This window comes from Mya arenaria, chromosome 5 (assembly GCF_026914265.1).
Source record: "Mya arenaria isolate MELC-2E11 chromosome 5, ASM2691426v1".
Lineage (NCBI taxonomy): Eukaryota > Metazoa > Mollusca > Bivalvia > Myida > Myidae > Mya > Mya arenaria.
The window spans coordinates 66,331,337-66,352,360 of NC_069126.1; the positions used below are offsets into that span (position 1 = coordinate 66,331,337).

The 21,024-nt window shown below is 36.1% G+C and overlaps 2 protein-coding genes across 5 annotated transcripts in view; one reads left to right on the forward strand and one right to left on the reverse strand.

Moving 5' to 3' along the window:
• LOC128233377 (N-chimaerin-like) overlaps positions 1-6,859 on the reverse strand; it is a 32,690-nt gene extending 25,831 nt beyond the window's left edge. The window contains exon 1 of one of the 4 annotated variants that reach the window (XM_052947027.1): positions 6,761-6,859. The gene's annotated coding sequence lies outside the window, so the exon portion shown is untranslated. Of the gene's footprint in view, positions 1-241; positions 368-430; positions 450-6,549; positions 6,570-6,760 lie in introns of those variants that run through there. The other 3 variants (XM_052947029.1, XM_052947030.1, XM_052947028.1) reach the window with 3 other exon arrangements.
• A 72-nt stretch (positions 6,860-6,931) lies between these two features.
• On the forward strand, positions 6,932-17,342 carry LOC128233378 (protein amalgam-like). Its single transcript, XM_052947031.1, has 8 exons — positions 6,932-7,091; positions 8,042-8,184; positions 8,857-9,079; positions 9,847-10,007; positions 10,348-10,459; positions 11,172-11,328; positions 15,294-15,436; positions 15,834-17,342. The coding sequence occupies exons 1-8, from the start codon at positions 7,046-7,048 to the stop codon at positions 15,956-15,958; spliced, it is 1,110 nt and encodes a 369-aa protein (XP_052802991.1). The 5' UTR covers positions 6,932-7,045; the 3' UTR covers positions 15,959-17,342.
• The last annotated feature ends 3,682 nt before the right edge of the window (positions 17,343-21,024 follow it).

Below are 21,024 nucleotides of genomic sequence, written 5' to 3' on the forward strand. Positions count from 1 at the left end.
ATATATATTATTAAGTCAGATTTTTTTTTTCTTGTTTTATATTATATGAAAGCAGTTTCTTAGCCAGTTACTCTGCAACCATATTCGAAAAGATTTAATGCAACTTTATCCCATATTGTTTTATTCCTGTTTGCACATAGAGGTGAAAACGCACAAAAGAGCACTCCTTTGGTTAATGTCCAAACAAAGCCTAATATACAGTACACTTTAATCAAACTTAATATGAGGACAAAAATGTCACCTTAATCATTTGACAATAACACAATGTTAAGAATGACGTGGCACCGGTCTCTTTACAAACATGATGTCGCCGTATGACTTCAAAGTCTGTCAACATCAGTTAATATGGTGTATGTTGAGACGTGTAACATTACAGGAACAAGGTTATTAACAAAGACATATGGTTGTTTAACAATGATGTAAAACTGACTCTGAATGCTGCTACTGGTAAATAGCCGTGTTCATGCAAAATGCAATTGAATATTCATGGTTTATATGGTAGATCACTTCACTCTCAGTCAATGGTTTGAATCCTGAATGAAACAAATTAAAGAACCAGCATCCGTGTGTCACGTCCGACAATCGCTGATCTTTGTACGTAATGATAGGGCAGGATTGTATGCTCTCACAGCACTAACGATCAGGAAGTTGCCTTTCTTTAAGCTATTCTATGAAAGTGGAACTTCAAACGCACATATGCCTATTTTAAAAACAGCTCTCAACATTAATTAATTTTTAAAGTGAGCAAAGAGGGCTCTATGAAGTAGTTCTATTCTGTTGATTGCAACGCATTACAATTATGAGCAATCATTCATACATCATGCAAATGACTAATTACATGTTTCAGATTTGGGGGTTCAATTAACATGATCAGATACATGTCAAATAAAATGTAATGTCCAAATAACAAGCATTGTTAAATCGAAATTAGGAATTTCTGTTTTTATTTGAAAATAAATATATTTTGATACCAGACTCCTGCCAAAATCAAAAATGTTTTTTAATGCATGAATAGTATTTCACCTACACAAAAAGTTAGGTTAACATTTTAAAAAATGTATAACTCTTGTAACTGATAAATTTTTGCTTTGAATTATCGATTTCTTAACGTGTAGTCAGTACTTTTTTGCTGAGTATATATTCCAATGAATCAAAATATACCTGAAAAAGCAATAAAGAAGAATGCATAACTGCAGTGTATAATTGAAACAAGTTGTTACAATATAGCACTAATTGCTTACATTGATATTGTAGTTTCATGAACAAAAGCATTATTACGAACCCTGTGATTGTGTGTCCTATATTATTTAACAAACTTATTCAGTGCAAAAAATACCATATCCTATCCATTTTATCACAAATTATAATGATATAAACACTTCAAAATTATCTTTCGCATTCATTGTACAAAGGTACTGTTAACAGGTTTTGGATGGTAGTTTAACATGTAGTTTTCAGCGTGCCATTAATTTTAATGTTTTAATCATCCCAACATATTTCTGGTCTTCCTTGTTATTATCTTTGAGTGATAAATTGTTTGCAGATCACCTCAGATAAGCCTGTTATTAAAAGTTCAACCAGGTCAGGCTCAGCTATAAATTTCATTAAGAGAGTCACAGAGCAAACGCAAAGACTCATCTGTTATGTTCCTGTCGAACAAGGGACATAACTCAACAATTCTTAAAATCAGAGGTAATAGGCCTTCATTAACATGATTATGTGTTAGTGAATATGGAATATATAGGGTTTTAGCCAGGTTTGCAGAAGGACAGGGTGCTGCAGAAGGACAGGGTGCTGCAGCAGAAGGACAGGGTGCTGCAGAAGAACAGGGTGCTGCAGAAGAACAGGGTGCTGCAGCAGAAGGACAGGGTGCTGCAGCAGAAGGACAGGGTGCTGCAGAAGGACAGGGTGCTGCAGAAGAACAGTGTGCTGCAGAAGAACAGGGTGCTGCAGAAGAACAGGGTGCTGCAGAAGGACAGGGAGCTGCAGCATAAGGACAGGGTGCTGCAGAAGAACAGGGTGCTGCAGAAGAACATGATGTTACAGCAGAAGGACAGGGTGCTGCAGAAGAAGGACAGGGTGCTGCAGAAGAAGGACAGGGTGCTGCAGAAGAAGGACAGGGTGCTGCAGAAGAACAGGGTGCTGCAGAAGAAGGACAGGTTGCTGCAGAAGGACAGGGTGCTGCAGAAGGACAGGGTGCTGCAGAGGAAGGGCAGGGTGCTGCAGAAGAACAGGGTGCAGCAGAAGAAGGAAAGGGTACTGTAGAAGAAGAAAAAGGTGCTGCAGAAGAACAGGGTGCAGCAGAAGAAGGAAATGGTGCTGCAGAAGAAGAACAGGGTGCTGCAGAAGAAGGACAGGGTGCTGCAGAAGAAGGGCAGGGTGCTGCAGAAGAAGGGCAGGGTGCTGCAGAGGAGGGACAGGGTGCTGCAGAAGAAGGGCAGTGTGCTGCAGAAGAAGAACAGGGTGCTGCAGAAGAGGGACAGGGTGCTGCAGAAGAAGGGCAGGGTGCTGCAGATGAAGGACAGGGTGCTGCAGATGAAGGGCAGGGTGCTGCAGAAGAAGGGCAGGGTGCTGCATAAGAAGGGCAGGGTGCTAAGGGGGAGAAGGGCACATTGTATTTGGCAGTGAAGAGGTTGAACATTATGAATTTCAAACAAGAGATGTTTGTCAAACATTATGCCCCCTGAGCGCCAAGTTGCCAGAAATATTTGGACAATTGAATGAAATATGCATGGACTGAAATGACAGCTGATTTGTCATTGGATGCATATGAGGCAGGTCATCTACTGGTCATACCTAATCTTCATGTCAAGTTTGATGACCATAGGTCCGGGAATTGTTGAGTTATCACTCGGACAAGCTTTGGTCTTCCAACAGACCGACCGACATGTGCAAAGCAATTATATAACCCCTCTGCTTCGAAGGGGGGCATAATTAAACTAGATGTTCACTGAAAACTGATACTTCAACTCATGCATTTAGTGACATATAAATTTCTACTGTCTACTATATAAGAAAATAAAATATGGACAATCAGAAAACCTTTTTTCAGCTTACAGTCACACTGACCTTGACCTTTGACCCACTGACCTCAAAATCAATAGGGTTCATCTGCTGGTCATGACCAATAAGCCTACCTAGTATGAGGTCCCTGGGTCAAAGCGTTCTCAAGTTATTGATCGGAAACCGTTTTTCATGTTAAGGTCACACTGACCTTGACCTTTGACCTCAAAATCAATAGGGTTCATCTGCTGGTCATGACCAATACACCTACCAAGTATGAGGTTCCTGGGTCAAAGCGTTCTCAAGTTATTGATCGGAAACCGTTTTTCATGTAAAGGTCACACTGACCTTGACCTTTGACCCACTGACCTCAAAATCAATAGGGTTCATCTGCTGGTCATGACCAATAAGCCTACCTAGTATGAGGTCCCTGGGTCAAAGCGTTCTCAAGTTATTGATCGGAAACCGTTTTTCATGTTAAGGTCACACTGACCTTGACCTTTGACCCACTGACCTCAAAATCAATAGGGTTCATCTGCTGGTCATGACCAATACACCTACCAAGTATGAGGTTCCTGGGTCAAAGCGTTCTCAAGTTATTGATCGGAAACCGTTTTTCATGTAAAGGTCACACTGACCTTGACCTTTGACCCACTGACCTCAAAATCAATAGGGTTCATCTGCTGGTGATGACCAATACACATACCAAGTATGAGGTCCCTCGGTCAAAGCGTTCTCAAGTTATTGATCGGAAACCATTTGGTATTCCGACCGACCGACCGACAGACAGACAGACCGACCGACCGACCGACATGTGCAAAACAATATACCCCACTTTTTTCAAAAGGGGGCATAAAAATATAGTAGGAATTGTGCTTGATTGCAGTAAAAGTAAGTTTCAACTGATAAATATGCCAAGTATGTATGAAGGCAGGAGGGTTACAACACATGCTGGTCTCCATGAGTGCAGAAGGGTGCTACCAAAAAAGGACAAGGTGCAGTACCCTCCCATTACCCCATAGCTAAAATCCTAATATAGAGTCAATATTGTGTACTGGACCAATGAGAAAATATACCTGAATAGAATTGCTACTGTTTCATAGTGTTTTAAAACATTTAACAAATCAAAACTTGTGCAAGCAAATGAATATTTACTGAATCCACGCTTCATAATAAAACAACATAATATGCATTGTCAGCATTCTAAAAACAACAAAGGCTATCATGAGACAGACGATAACAATCTCTTCCAAGACTTTTAAAGCCCAAGTTTCTGATGTAAATCAATAGACCCTTTAAAACAATGCTGGCTGCTAAATTAACTGTCAAATGTCCAATATTCCAGTGAGTCTGGGAGGCAAACAGGCATTTCATAAGAATATAACATCACCTAAAGATTATCGTATCAACAATTACTTGCTTCCATGGTAACTTAAGATGCACTGCAGCCTTTGTTTTTATATTAGTTTTATTTTATTTTTAGTATGTACTTCACCTGAATCTCACGCAATTATTTCCATATTCACATGAATAGACTCTTTCCGTACAACCATGACATCTTAGTAAAATTAGAGTTAAAGATGTTTGTTTCTCTCACATTTATCATATCATATATAACTCATACCCATAATAGAGGATTATTTTTGTTTTCAGGATTATGGTAACAGATGTACAGCAGAAAGTAATATTTTGCCAAGTTTCAAAATCAATATTGGTACAATGAAAAATATATTAAATATCACATTGTCAATAACATACTGGAGTATATATTTTATATTAATTTAATAGGTTGAAGAGCTACCATAAAGCGAATTAAATAAGCATGCAGATAAATTTAAAAAAATCAGTACTATATTGCACACTACTTATTGAAGCATATCAAGCTTTGCCTACTGGTTACCCATCAGGATTAATGTATGAACCAACCACTCTCCAATATGGCACAATCAGATTTTTAAAAAGCATTTTGTAAGTCTGATACCAAATTAATTCCTCACAAACAAATCAATGATATTTTAAAGGAAATCTTCACCAAATGAATTTCATTTACATTTTCAACATACACATGTACATCATAGTAATCATACTTTACTTGATTAAGTTAACAATGTGCATCTCAGGAGGACGTGTGCTCAATTCTCTGTCAGACCATGTCATTCCAAAGACGAAATCTATTATATACTCAGTCTGGCTTTCTGGTGGTTTATAGCGATTAATCAGTGAAATTTAACTTATTATTAACAGTTAATTTATCAATTTTAATTTGAGCCCAGCTTCTCAGTACAAATCAAACAGTATTCCACACAAAGCTGGGATAAAATATCAACAAGGTATTGCCAAAATAACAATTTGTCTAGATTCGCATACAAATAGGTGTACTTTTGGATAAAATTAATACAAGTAAATATTTTTTCATATACAGTATTTTTGGCATGGAATAAATAGACAAAAATGTTTGTCTACCTGTAAGATTGCCAAAACATATCACCTTTTAAACTAAATGTAAATATTTCACTCTTGAAATAAAACTTTTGTTAAAACATGTTTTTCTCTTAAGCATTTATAAATAAACAAACAATTATCCTATATGAAATCTAAAAAATTGGAAATTCAGATCTTGTTAACCTCCAGTGTACAGAGAACATAACCTCAAATGGATATCTGAAAATAGTTTGATATGAAAATTCTTCAATTTACAAAATGCCAAGTAGAACCCATGAAATAACATCTAATTTTATATCACAAAAACAAAGGATTCATTGAGACTAATTTTGAAACCAGCTTTAAGAAATTAAGATATGCAGTAATCAGAGCAGATAATGCCAACTCAGATCATGCTGTGAGTTTGATAATAAACACCAATACTTTGCTCTGAAAATTATAAAATTACATCACTAACCAATACTTCACTCTGAAAATACTAAAATTACATCACAGACCAATACTTCGCTCTGAAAATACTAAAATTACATCACAGACCAATACTTTACTCTGAAAATACTAAAATTACATCACACATTTTTTTTAATACTGATTTTCGGACAGGGGCTTTTTCTGCCCATTTTGGGAAAAAGACCCTTGACATTTTGCGAAATTTTGCATCGTGAAAATGCCGAAATTGGGAATTTCAAAGTTAAAAGAAAAAGCTGTCTAGTCTATTTTTTTTATTGGGATTTTTTTTTAGAAGATTGGGAAAATATATATCTTATATTTTGCTTTGGGAATGGGTCTGATAGTCGGACCCGTGGGTACTATAGAAAAAGCCCTGCAGACTGTTCATAACTTAAGCTTTTCAGCATTGTATCAGGCATTGGTTATCTTGGTAATCATCGCTCTGTCATAGTGAAATTTGAGACCAAATATTGACATATTTGTACGGAACAAAGGATTATTATATCTTCAATGCCATCACCTTCAAGGGAGTTTTATGGATTAATTGGTAAAAAAAAAGGTCAAAGCTAGTCATATTGTGGAATTTCTTTTGATTGAGCAAATTTATAGCATCCTATTAAAATTAAATTAAATGTACTTTCATGCCATACTTACTTGGGGTATCCTAGATTGCGAAATCTGAATATTACAAATACATCTTTGTGTAGGTTACATCAGCTGGTTGTGTGTTGTTGTTTTTTGACAACACAGTCAAAAACTTAAACTATTTTTAAAATACAAGGAAATTGAAATGTTGTGTTTAATCTTATAAATACCATGCGATTAAAAAGTGCGAAAAAACATGCATAAATATATGAATTCATACCGTTTAAAAGCTCTCTTCGGTAAAAAAGAAATGTTTTTGTCAATCACTGCATTAGTCAGAGTCAGGAAATGCCTGAACGATATCATCAGAAAATTCCGAATGAGTAAGATTCAGTAAGAGTAACTTCGCTTGAATGCAAAGGGAGGCGATTTTTGGAAACAATTTTCGTCTAACTGATTCGTGAATTATTGTTTACCTGAATTTTTACCTGTCCCAGGTGTGAGTCAGAAATTAAAATTTGAAGCAAAAACAAATGAATTGAAGGGTTTACCTTCGTCTAAAACTATGATTAAGATAGGTTCTGTGTTCCTGTTGCTGTACTGTTACACAGGTAAGTGTGTACAAGCTTTATAAACAATGAAATTTTGTTACGGAAGTGACATTCAGCAGTTCAGGTATTAATTTAGTCCATATAAACAGCGGCTTTAGAGTCTTGACATTGACTTGTAAATGTACCAATGAACTTGTCAAAGCTCAGTTAAGCAAAGATGGGGACCTAGTCATGTTGTTCCCCCTAATTTACGGTCATCTTGTATTTCTTTGTTGGTCATTTTGTACACTACTGATGATCACTTTGTACCCTACCGATCGAAATAGCAGATAGAATACTGATGTGCTTATTGAGCCTGCACAAGGTGCGAAATGACAGGTTGGTGGAATTACAGAAAACCCGGAAACCCCTTTAATTTTTATAAGTGCATACAATAGAGTATGCAAGGTGGTTTGTATGCCGGGTTTGATACTGCATTGTGTTTTTGAGTGTTGTATGTCCTGGTTGTGGGTGGTTGAAGAGGGATGTATAAACCTGTATGTTGGTGGTTGGTAGTAGTTAAACCACCGCACACCTATCCTGGGCAGAACCATTACTAGGTGCCTTCACCTCTGCAAGGAACTGACAATTTCTGTACATGCCAGGGGCAGTGGTACAGTTAGTCATTCTAAAATGCCGTCCAGGCTTTTTTTTTAATGATGGTTCGCCTGGACTAACCATCATTAAAAAAAAAGCCTGGATGGCATTTTAGAATGACTAGTGGTACAGTGTGAATGGTCGTAGAAAGGATTTCATAACCAATCACAACAGAAGTGACCTGGTCCGCCCAGGAATCGAACCCGGGTTGTCCGATTCAGAGTCCAAGGCTATACTGATTGAGCTAACCAGGCAGACTAGACCTGTATGTATATATATATACACTCTATATACTTTCTGGTCAAGTTCAAAATAACTATATCTCAAGGAAATTACCGAGAATCGGAAGAACAAGGACTTGTTGTTTTTTTAAGCATGGGGTGCAGATCCAAAGGTTCGATTGCGGCAGACTTTTCCAGAAACCCAGTTGGTGTACAATTACAAGACGCTAGTGGTGGAGAAAGACAAGGACTGTTACATGGCCTGTGTAGTGGATAATAAACCTGCAGATAAAAAGGTTGGCTACTGTTTCATTATTTTGACAAGATGCAAAACTGATGGATTTTGCCCTTTTTTACTTTAACTTGACAGCTAAGTAGTTTTTTATTACTGGAGCACACACAGGAAAGTGATTACTCATTTTAACTTGAGTTCTCCTTAACTATCCATTACCAGTACTTACACACCTGACCCCAAGCAGAGGTTAGGAAATAAAATAAGTTAACTGTCAAAGTACAAGGATGATCTTTTGATAATTCTGTGATTCACAAGGTTTAAATAATTATTTGGGCAGTTATTTCCTCACTGCGGCAATTATTATCCAAATGCCCTGGTCATATTCTCATTTATGCTTCTTTAGATAATCTATTGTAAATATCTACAGGTTTAAGAATCTTCCTACGCAATGCTGTTCACTCTTAACAACTAGTACTGATAGGTTCAGATGCAATCTTAGGCTCATAAAATCCTTTAAACTCAGGAGCATAATAGGGGCTTTTGCCCTCTGTGACCCCTACTTAGACATAGCCCTACTCAGCCTTCTGGACCCTACTGTGTACAGTCTGGGGATTTTTGCTTTTATCCTTTCCCACCCCTGTGTCTGCCCATACACAACTTATCTATCTCCTTCTGGTACATCAAAGTCATTACTGAAACCTTAATAACTTAATAAATATTTCAATTATTTTAGGTACAATGGTTGATACAGAACTTCATGTCCAACACCACCATCTCCATATCTACGGACACAGACACACAGAATGCCTTCAAGTATCAGATAGACAAGCCAGCAGCCAACAACTGGAGGTTGAAGATACAGAATGTGCAGGAATCCGACCAGGCTTTGTACATCTGCCGTGTACAGCTAGGAGGACAGCAGAATGCTAATGACAGTCGAATGATTCAAGTAATACGTAAGTGGAATGTGGTAACAGTGAAGGCAAAACCCTTGCTTTCGTCATTTTCAGTTTAATTCTAATTATCTTGTCTGGGTTAGGGTTAGTATTGTTATAGCCTCGGCATTGGTGTCGGCAGCATCATTTTGGTAGTGCAAAAACTTTTACTTTCAATGGCCAAAACTCAAACAATATCAAATGGAACTTGCCACACTAGTTGCCAGACACATTAACCACATGTATAGCAAGACTCTGCCTTTAATAATTATCAAGTTATGCCCCTTGTTGACTAAAACAAAGACAAGTATTGGTCTTTGCTCAGCAGGTTTCTTTTTTTTTCAGACTATCTCTGTAACAATAGTAAAATGCTCAAGCATTCAAAAATGAGAGAAAAATGTTGTAACCAAAATACCAATGAGCAGGTTATTTCTAACTGATTTTGAAATCATTCTAGATATCTTGTATCAGGGTTGTTTTTTACCATATTTGGAGTAATGATAGAAGACATTTACACTTTTTGAGGGAATAAACTGAGATTTACTGGGGAAACTCAACTTTTGGGCTCATTTGAGACTTAATTGGAGTGAAGTTTTGGGAAATGTTTATATGATTTTGTAAATTTTAGATACTGAAGTAAGAAAAAAGTAACCAATAAATGAATTGTTGCTTCATGTAAATTTACCATAAGTGGGTGACTGCAAAGAAAAGTCTTCCTTTAGCTTTTATTCATCCAAACATTTATGTGAAATTATATACATGCTAGAAAGAATGTGTTTAATCCACAGAGAAGCCACAGGTGGTTGACATCTTCACAAGCTCTGACACCACACAGAAGGAGGGAGACCCACTTACCCTGAGGTGCAGTGCCAGTGGAATCCCCACACCCATGATTACCTGGCAGATGTCAGGAGGCGGGGTCCTACCCACAGGAGGCAGGGAGCTTACAGTATGTATAATGACAATGATTATTATTTGGTTCTCCCTATCATTTTATGACATATAATGGGAAGTAGTGTATGATTTCTATTTAGGGATTTGGAGTGTGCCCTACTCAGTCTAAATAACAAATCAAATTCCAGCATCTTCATGAATTAATTACCTGGCAAATATCCAGAGGTCCTATCGTCTGGATTGATGCAGTTTCTATCTGTTTCATTGCACAGTGCCATGCTGCTTTTGTTTATTTTTGTAAGAATACAGCATGTTGACTCTAAACTTGACATATAAGTCCATTGTTGGGAACATATAAAAAAGTTGGTAAACATTGATTCATTTTGTAATTTCAGTCCCCAGTGATAGTAATCCCATCAGTGGACCGGTCGTATCGAGGGGAGTACAAATGTATAGCTAAAAACACAGCAGGGGTGGATGTTAGACGAATATACCTCGGTGTTCTGTGTAAGTATTAGTGCATGGTAAATAAGACACTCCAATGTTTGTTAGCTTTTCTTCTTTTCAAAGAAATAGCTTGACTCTCTTTTTGCAAAAATAGTGTGTCATTTCCTTGGTAACGGCATCATAATTGTTGTCACTGTGCAAAAATTTCATTATAATTTGTGTCATTAACTTAAAAAAATATTTCAGAGTAAAGACAAAACATTCATAATATGTGTGTTTGTATAGAAAGTTCAATCTTGTTTGCCAAAACACTTGTTGACCTAAGTCCATTGATTATGTGGAAAAACCCCCAAGCAATTTGTCCTGTTTTGTCACAGATTCTCATTTTTATTCAATGTACAACATAAACAAATAAATGTTTATGTACATAGTTGTATGTGAATCTTTTTCGTTGCCTGCAAGACATGGCATACACATAGGGATTACTTTGTGCCGTGTGAAAGGTCACAGTTCTGGTGTCCTTTATCAAGAAATGCTTTTTCCTTTATAAATCCTAAACACTTGGTCCTACATCCTCCAATTCGGTAGGAATACTGATGATGAAGAGAATTACCTCTATTTATTTTCAGATAAGAAGTTGTAGTGACCCCTTGTACATTAAAATTAATGTTTATTTGAGTTTTTCAAGGAGGGGCAATCCCATCAGGCGACACATAAGATTCATGGTATATGTTTGAGAAAAAAAAAATAATTATGTTTCTTTTCAATTTAGTTGCTCCAGAGGTGTCTGTCCACCAGTTCCGTAAGGAAGTGTATCAAGCCCCGGGCTACAGTAAAGAGTTGACATGTGAAGCCAAGGGCAACCCTGTACCTACCCAGGAACAGATTATCTGGTACAAGGAGGACCAGTTGCTCAGCGATCCAAATAAGTAAGTTTATGAATATTATGTTATTGTTTTTTTACTCGTCTGATAGTTAAAGACTTATCTTGACTAGATATGTCTAGGCATCTCAACTAGGCACAAATTTGGGGTGAAATATTTTGACTAAGCACTAAAATGGGTGAGATATTTTGATTCAAGTCACTGAACTGGTAGCAAAATGGTTGAGATATTTTAATTAGGGACCAAAATGGTTGAGATATTTTTACTCAAGGCACTGAACTGGTAGCAAAATGGTTGAGATATTTTAATTAGGGACCAAAATGGTTGAGATATTTTTACTCAAGGCACCAAACTGGTAGCAAAATGGTTGAGATATTTTAATTAGGGACCAAAATGGTTGAGATATTTTGACTCAAGGCACTGAACTGGTAGCAAAATGGTTGAGATATTTTAATTAGGGACCTAAATGGTTGAGATATTTTGACTCAAGGCACTGAACTGGTAGCAAAATGGTTGAGATATTTTAATTAGGGACCAAAATGGTTGAGATATTTTGACTCAAGGCACTAAACTGGTAGCAAAATGGTTGAGATATTTTAATTAGGGACCTAAATGGTTGAGATATTTTGACTCAAGGCACTGAACTGGTAGCAAAATGGTTGAGATATTTTGACTCAAGGCACCAAACTGGTAGCAAAATGGTTGAGATATTTTAATTAGGGACCAAAATGGTTGAGATATTTTGACTCAAGGCACTAAACTGGTAGCAAAATGGTTGAGATATTTTAATTAGGGACCAAAATGGTTGAGATATTTTGACTCAAGGCACTAAACTGGTAGCAAAATGGTTGAGATATTTTGACTCAAGGCACTGAACTGGTAGCAAAATGGTTGAGATATTTTAATTAGGGACCTAAATGGTTGAGATATTTTGACTCAAGGCACCAAACTGGTAGCAAAATGGTTGAGATATTTTGACTCAAGGCACTGAACTGGTAGCAAAATGGCTGAGATATTTTGACTCAAGGCACCAAACTGGTAGCAAAATGGTTGAGATATTTTAATTAGGGACCAAAATGGTTGAGATATTTTGACTCAAGGCACTAAACTGGTAGCAAAATGGTTGAGATATTTTGACTCAAGGCACCAAACTGGTAGCAAAATGGTTGAGATATTTTGACTCAAGGCACCAAACTGGTAGCAAAATGGTTGAGATATTTTAATTAGGGACCAAAATGGTTGAGATATTTTGACTCAAGGCACTAAACTGGTAGCAAAATGGTTGAGATATTTTGACTCAAGGCACCAAACTGGTAGCAAAATGGTTGAGATATTTTAATTAGGGACCAAAATGGTTGAGATATTTTGACTCAAGGCACCAAACTGGTAGCAAAATGGTTGAGATATTTTAATTAGGGACCAAAATGGTTGAGATATTTTGACTCAAGGCACTAAACTGGTAGCAAAATGGTTGAGATATTTTGACTCAAGGCACCAAACTGGTAGCAAAATGGTTGAGATATTTTGACTCAAGGCACCAAACTGGTTGTAAAATGGTTGAGATATTTTATAAGACACAAAATGGTTAAAAAAATTCTATACAAAACGTATGGTATGAGACATAGAAATATGTTATAATTATGCACCCCTTCAAAGAAGAGGGGTACATTGCTTTGCACAGGCATGTCGGTCGGTCGATCCGTTGGTAGACCAAAGCTTGTCCGAGTGATAACTCAACAATTCCTGGACGTATGGTCATCAAACTTGACATGAAGGTTGGGCCTGACAAGTAGATGACCCCTATTGAGTTTAGGGCTCATCGGGTCAAAGGTCAAGGTCACAGTGACCTTTAATGGTAAAATAATTTTAAAGCTTGTCCAAGTGATAACTCAACAATGCCTAGACCTATGGTCGTCAAACTTGATATGGAAGTTGGGCCTGACCAGTATATGACCCCTATTGTTTTTGGGGGTCATCAGGCCAAAGGTCAAGGTCACAGTGACCTTGAATGGTAAAAGGATGTCCAAGTGATAACTCGACAAGGCCTGCACCCTTGGCCCTCGTTCTTGACTTGGAGGTTGGGCCTGACCAGTAGCTGACCCCTATTGTTTTTGGGGCTCGTAGGGTCAAAGATCAAGGTCACAGTGACCTTGAATGGTTAAAGGTTGTCCGAGTGATAACTCAACAATGCCTGCACCCATGGCCCTCATAATTGACTTGGAGGTTGGGCCTGACCAGTAGATGACCCCTATTGTTTTTGGGGGTCATCGGGCCAAAGGTCAAGGTAACAGTGACCTTGAATGGTAAAAGGTTGTCCATGTGATAACTTGTCAATGCCTGCACCCATGGCCCTCAAACTTAACATTTAGATTTTTGGTGACCAGCTGATGACTACTATGGATTTTGAGGTCATAGAGTCAAAGGTCATGGTCATAACACACTCAATCCTCAAACTTTGAATGGTCATAATCTTAAAACTGCCTCAACGGCATACAATGTCAGCGACAAATCAGCTGTCATTTCGGTCCATGCATATTTCATTCAATTGTCCATATAATCCTGACAACATGGCGCTCGGGGATCAGGATAAAAATCTTTCTCTTGGTGCTTTCATAATATTTTCATAATGAGTAAATACAGTTGACATTTTGTGAATGAATGATTTCCTGAAAAAACAACAACAATATCTTGACATGGCTAGCTCTTTTACAATTCAATGAATGCATGAAAAAGTAAAATCATGTATATTTGCCATTATATTAGCTATTTGGCATGATTTTGTATTTTCCAAAGTCATTTATCTTCCCAAACACCAGGTACTGGCAGTGAAAAAAAAACACTGGCAGCTGATCTTTAACATAGTGGATCTAAGCTTTCAGTAGATAGGAGGAGTGAATTATAACTTAGGTGCATGTCTGATTCAAAACTTATTCCAAGTCAGAAAAGTTGCAGTCTCTCTGCCTAATGTGTAATTATTAGGGATGCAAACGAATGGCAAAATTGATATTCGAATATTCGGTAATTCTTTCGATCGAATATTCGAATATTCGATAACCAAAATACATCTTTTCGAAGTTGTATTAAACTATTATTATCATTCGCTTAAGTAATAGCCAATTCATTTTGATCCTTCTTTGTCGTAGCAACTACGCGCGGCGGACCCTGATTTCCCCATATGAGCCTCTGAAATTCCCCATTTTTATATAGAAAACGGTAATTCATTATGAACAATCAAAAATCAAAATCGAATAATTCCGCTGCCTTCATATTGTGAAACAATGTGAAATTAGATGGATTCCTAATCATATGGCGTAATGAGCCAATGGAGGGTCTTTCCGTAGGACGAGCAGTCTCGTTCTGGGATAGACCTCTACCTTATATACCAAACCAACTCGGGAACTAGTAAAATGATAAAAAGAAACATTTATGAATTTGATTATTCTACATCAGTAGAGGCAATATATCCTAAAACGCTATACTATACAGTAACATTTCAAAGCAAGAACAGTGCATCGAAACATGGAAAACATTTAACAGCACATACATCTGCATTATTGTAGCAAATGCCATACATAGTATCACGGCAATTTGAGCAATGTTGCATAGCTTAATCTGCAACCAAGACAGCACATTAGTGTGAAGGCCGTTTCCTTAAATCCTTAATTGGCAAAGGCATTGGTGTCACTTGTCCAATAGCAAGTTGTAAAATTACGGGGACTTTTTATAGTACCCGGCGATATGTCCCTAAATGACATATGACGCGTGTTTAGTGTATTGTCATCACATTCACACCTCTGGCATTAGGGGCCAATCATTGTAAAAACATGACAAAAGAACTAAATACACAATTGCAGCCTTGTAGGTCAATGGTTTTTTTATTTTATTTATTCAACTTTTTTTTTCGAATATTCGAATACCGATTTTGCCATTCGAATACCAAACGTTTGATCGAATATTCGAATATTCGAATATTCGTTTGCATCCCTAGTAATTATGGATGTTTTTTGCAGATATGTGATGAAATCCTACTTCGGATCTAACTATGTGCTGATGAAACTCCGTATCAATGACATTTCCGATGCCGACTACGGTATGTATACATGCCACGCGGAAAACAACGAAGGAGGGAACGAAAATACAGTTATTCTCAGTCGTAAGTTTCATTCATTTGATTAAATCTGTATATGATGATATAAATATATATATATACATAGACAGAAACATGTTTTTAATGCATATATTAAGTGTTCATATGTCGGACATTGCATATATTATAGTAATTGTAATAGTCCATGACTTGACTAGAAATAAAAGAAATGATCACAATAAATTTCAATTAGAAATACCTCTGTTTTAATAACACTTCAAATGTTTTAATTTCTATCGAAATAAAAAGTTTCAGCCTGTTGGATTGAATATGAAATGTTCCAAAACTCTTATGGTGCTATTGGCCTTTTGCACTCATTTTAAAGATGAAAGTTGGGCGCGCAGGTGATTTACTGATGCATCTGTGTTGATAGCCAAATGGTAATATCTTGATTATTTTTCAGGCTCAAGCAGTTATGTACCGGAATATGAGATGTTCCGGGCATCTTCGGGGGGTATGGGTGTGATTGCGCTCAGTGTATCAACGTTGCTGATGTTCGTTGCCACAGCACTGCTTCATCTGTGCTGATAGCAGCATTAACATTACCATGGAAATTAATACTGCTACTTTCCTTTCAACAGTTTTCAAATTCAATTTTAAATTTAATTTGTGATATTTGTGATTAGTTTAATTTGGTTCATTGAAAATGAAAAGAAATCAAGTTTTAAACAGCATTCTTAGAAAGGCATATCCCATGATGGTTTGGGTTGTTTATTGCAATAATTCCTTTGGAAGGCATAAACTTTTTCAGTACATTGAGTTTTGAGAATTATTAAATTGATTTTAACTTAAAGGAAATACCAGTTTTGAAAAATATTTGTGTGAAAACTTGATGTTAAACTATAAATTTATGCAATAGAAGTGAAGTCCAGTAGCTTGATGTCATTGTAAAAATGCCATATTTTCGTTCTTGGAATACATTATGTCTGTTAATTATCATTCAGATAATGGTGCAACAGTGGTCCTATATAAGTGCTTTAAGAAGCAAGCATTGTGGAGCGAAGTAAAATATTATTAATAAAATCCTGCCTATAATAAATTGAATCTCCCAAAACTAAACAGAAAACAAATATACAGCATAAACAAAAATAAAATTGTTTCCTGTTTCCTGACATAGCCTTCTGTTTTCTGTCCGCATTTTTATTCGCCTTTTTGGTGCATAATTATGTTGTTGTTTACTTTGGAAATATGCTTTTAAAATGTATTGTTTATACAGAGCACTCTTGTTAATGTTATTTCAGACAAAACAGATTTTTAAGTTAATAGTTATATGTGTGCCAATGATATTCTGGGACACATCTTTACCAAAAATAAGAAACAAACTGAAACGCTTGACCTACCTACCCTACATTGGGAATTGGTTTTGAAGTGAAATCGGAAACAATTTTGTTTTTCCTTATAATCAATAACCAGACATTCTTCGGGGATTTTTAACTAGCACATTTGTTTAAGACGTGGAATGATTTAATCTTTACTGTGCACCATGTTGAAAGTTGTAAATAGTTTTAAATAATTGTAAATAGTTGTTTTTTATGACTTAAGCTTAAAAGCTTTAGACTGTATGATAAGCCTTTTTCATACCCTTATATGTATAAACATATCAACTTTTATATCATCATTCTTTTGTAAATATAAATCTAGATGAATTATTTTACACTTTATTTTTTTTGATAACCATAGCTTTTATTTTTGGAAATGTTTGAAGATAAATAAAAAAAACATAGCAAGAGTTTAAGTACAGTTATAATGAACTTTTTTTAAAAAACATTTTGTTGACACAATTATTGTATGTATATTGCAGTTCAATCTTACATTCCAAATGCAAATTACATATCATTGATATAATTCTATTTTACACACTGTATATTTTCATATTTTATGATCTTTTTAATGGAAATACACCTTATATACACATTGTTTTGTGTTATTGTGAGCTCACCTGAGCACAAAGTGCTCAAGGTGAGCTATTGTGATCGGTCTATGTTAGGCTTCTGTTGTGCGTCATGCGTTGTGCGTCGTCCAGTGTCAACAATTGCTTATAAACATCATCTCCTGAACAGCTTGGACAATTTTAATGAAACTTTAAAGGATTGATCCTTGGTTGGTGCTCTTTCAAAATTGTTCAAAGAAATGAATTCCATGCAGAACTTTGGTTGCCATGGCAACCTAAAGGAAATACTACAAAACTTTTCTTGACAAAAACATGAGACCTAGAGCTTAGATATTTGTTATGTAACATTGTCTAGTGGTTTTCTATCAAGTTTGTTCAAATTATGCCCCTGGGGTCAAAATTGGCCCCACCCCGTGGGTTTCAAGTTCACTACAAATACATTTTGTTAAATTCTGATAGTTATGTAAAGTTTACTCTTGAAGCAAAGGCAGCAAGTCTTGCTTTATGGGCTCCCTTTTTGTTAGAGATTGCATTATTGTCTATTTTTAGTAACAAGGGAATATATTTTAAATCTGATTAACTCTTCAAAATAGTCACTTCTAAGGTAATTATTGTGTTTTATATATTATAGGTCAAAGTAATTATTTTATCTCTTTACCTTTTAGAAGAATTTCATTTTTACTCAATGATGAATCTAATAATCAGACTTTTCCATTGAACTACATGTAGACCATTGTAAGCTACAATCTTATCTTTTGCGTGGATAGTGAATTAGAATACACCGTGTATAAACAAGAATTTACTTTTCATGTGTAGAAGGAAAGCTATGTATGATAGAAGAGACATTGTTATTTGATGCCGCTGTAGTTTTATCAAATCCTCAGAGTTTAAGGCAGTTTATTGATTTCATTGGATGGTGCACTGTCCGTCGTTCGTGTGTCTGTACTAAACACAATAACTTTTCCACATCAAATATGCCCGGTGGTCAAAACTGGCCACGCACTGAGGTTGCTGTGGCTTTACATAGGGTATTCTTGAAAATCTTCATGTCTGAAACCGCTAGGCCCAGACCATAGTTTGTTACAAGCATCATATATTGGCCCTCGACCAAAATTGTGCAAATTATGCCCCTTGGGTCAAAGCTGGTCCCACCCTTTTTTTTACCTACTGTCTTATTTTTGAAGTTACAGCGAAGAAATTTTGATCATGTTTACAATTCTGTAAACAAATAACAATGTTGTGCTTGGATGACATTAACTGTCTTATTTTTGGAGCTACAGCAATGAACTTTGGTCCATATATAAGGTTTTGAAAACAAATATCCATGTTTTTCTCGGATGACCTGGACTGTGACCAGTTTTTTAAAGCTATAGTAATGAAAATTTGACCATGTGTACAGTTTTTAGCTCGACTATTCAAGAATAAGGACAACTATCCTAGTCACCACTTATGTTAAAGTATGCATGCCACCTCAAATATTTTCAAAGTCCATTGACATATGGCTTTGAAACTTGTTCACCATCATGCCCCCAACCTATTCACAGGAGGAGATAACTCTATCAAGCATTTTAACAAAATTATGTCCCTTTTTCGACTTAGAATTTACGTTATTTAAAGTTTGCGTACCACCTCAAATATTTTCAAAGTCCATAGACATATGGCTTTGAAACTTTGCACGCTTGTTCACCATCATGTCCCAAACCTATACACAGGAGGAGGTAACTCTATCAAGCATTTTGACAAAATTATGCCCCCTTTTCGACTTAGAATTTACGTTAAAGTTTGCGTACCACCTCAAATATTTAAAAGGTTGGGGCATGATGGTGAACAAGTGTGCAAAGTTTCAAAGCCATATGTCATCCATACACCAAAAAGCGGCGGAAAAGTCTAGCGCGCTGTCTCTGTGACAGCTCTTGTTTAAACACATATCAATGTTGTCATTGGATGACATTGACTGTGATCTTTTGGCCTACTTTGTTATTTTTCAAGCTCCAGTAATGAAATTTAGACGTATGTACAGTTTTGAAAGCAAATATTAATGTTATCCTCGGATGACCTTGACTTTGATCTTTTGCCTACTTTCTTTATTTTTGAAGCATTATGAAATTTCGACCATATGTACTGTTTTGAAAACAAATATCAATATTGACATTGTCAGGTGACCTTTTGACCTACTTTCTTATTTTTGAAGCTACAGTTTTGAAATTTGGACCAAATGTTCAGCATTGAGAACAAATATCAAGCTATATTGATTACAAATATCAAACACTTTTACTCAGGTGAGCGATTTAGGGCTATTATGGCCCTCTTGTTTATAAAGAGCGATTGGTATCCCATAATGTCCAAGTCGGCGTTCTCATCTGGACCCTATACAAACTTGTTTAGAAAGGATCTATGAATACATCGTCAGAACCAAGAGATAATAGACTGATTACAATATTGGGCGTAAATATGTATTGCCTTCGTCCCAGACTGAATATTCCTTGTAGTTCTATAGTTTGAATGGCCTGGGTACAGAGGAGGGTTGAATAGGGTAGTTATTACAAAACAACTGAGTCTGAAATTGAACCATTTAATGTTTTCATTTGGAAACTGAGTTGAGACTGATTTAGAGATTTAACTTAATTATTTTTGTGATATTGGGGCCAGTGTCAAAGCTGCAATTACAGTTCTTGAACATCTTCAAAACCAGCATATAGTTTTGACTGCCATTCATGGAGGAAATAAAATATCCATCCATCCATCCACATCCATCCATCCATCCATCCATCCATCTATCTATCTATCTACCATGTGTCAAAAAATGTCAAAAAGATTAAGAGAAGTTATTTTATTTGGATGAACATACAAAAAATTTACATCACTAAAACATTATGGGACTTGAAGTTTTATTTAGGGAAATGTATTGAAATATACCATGCCTGAATATGCATGACAAAAATACTAAAGATCAATGTCAACTCATTTTAAAACATAACATTAAAAGTTGTTGAAAACTGTATATGTTCTTACCGATTATAAAAGCGAATAAAATAGGGCTATGTTTGATTAAAATATTTCCAATTCCAAAAAAAATAATTCTACAGTAAAAAAATAATAATTCATCGTTTTTCAGCAATGCTTTAAATACTTCATACAAGAGGTTTTTATCAGCACGTTCTATGAGAAATTCATTTTAAAACAAGTAGAAGCGTACAGTTTTTTTAATCACACCCTGCAATGGTAAAATGAGTTGAGATAGAGATCGATAATTGACTTAAGTATTTTATGTGATATTTTGGCCAAACGCGTACAAACGCATTATTTCTCTGATAGGAGTTTTACCAACAAAAATGACGCCTGAATTAATATTAACTTTTTGAACTAAAAGCCGCTGTTGTTGTTGTTTTTTGGAACCAATGTCGTGGAAAATTAATGTAAAATGTTTACCCAAAAGAGAACATAACCACAGCCTTTATTATTTATATAGTTATTAAAACTTTGAAAAAAACCGGTTGATTTGTTTAGATGATAATGCCAAAAGAAGACACACTCACTTCCACAACACATTTCAGCTTAATTGAGTCTTCAGAAGGTGAAAGCCAGCCAGCCAGCCAGCCAGACGGACGGACGGACGGACGGACGGATATTGTTTGACTTGTATATTAAACATCGTCAACAAGTGTACATTGTCATCTGGTGAAACAACTCACTATAATGCATT

Coding starts and splice junctions, on each gene's coding strand:
- LOC128233378 (XM_052947031.1), top strand. CDS start 7,046: ATGATTAAGATAGGTTCTGTGTTCCTGTTGCTGTACTGTTACACAG. Junction 7,092..8,041: donor GTTGCTGTACTGTTACACAG/GTAAGTGTGTAC, acceptor TGTTTTTTTAAG/CATGGGGTGCAGATCCAAAG. Junction 8,185..8,856: donor ATAAACCTGCAGATAAAAAG/GTTGGCTACTGT, acceptor CAATTATTTTAG/GTACAATGGTTGATACAGAA.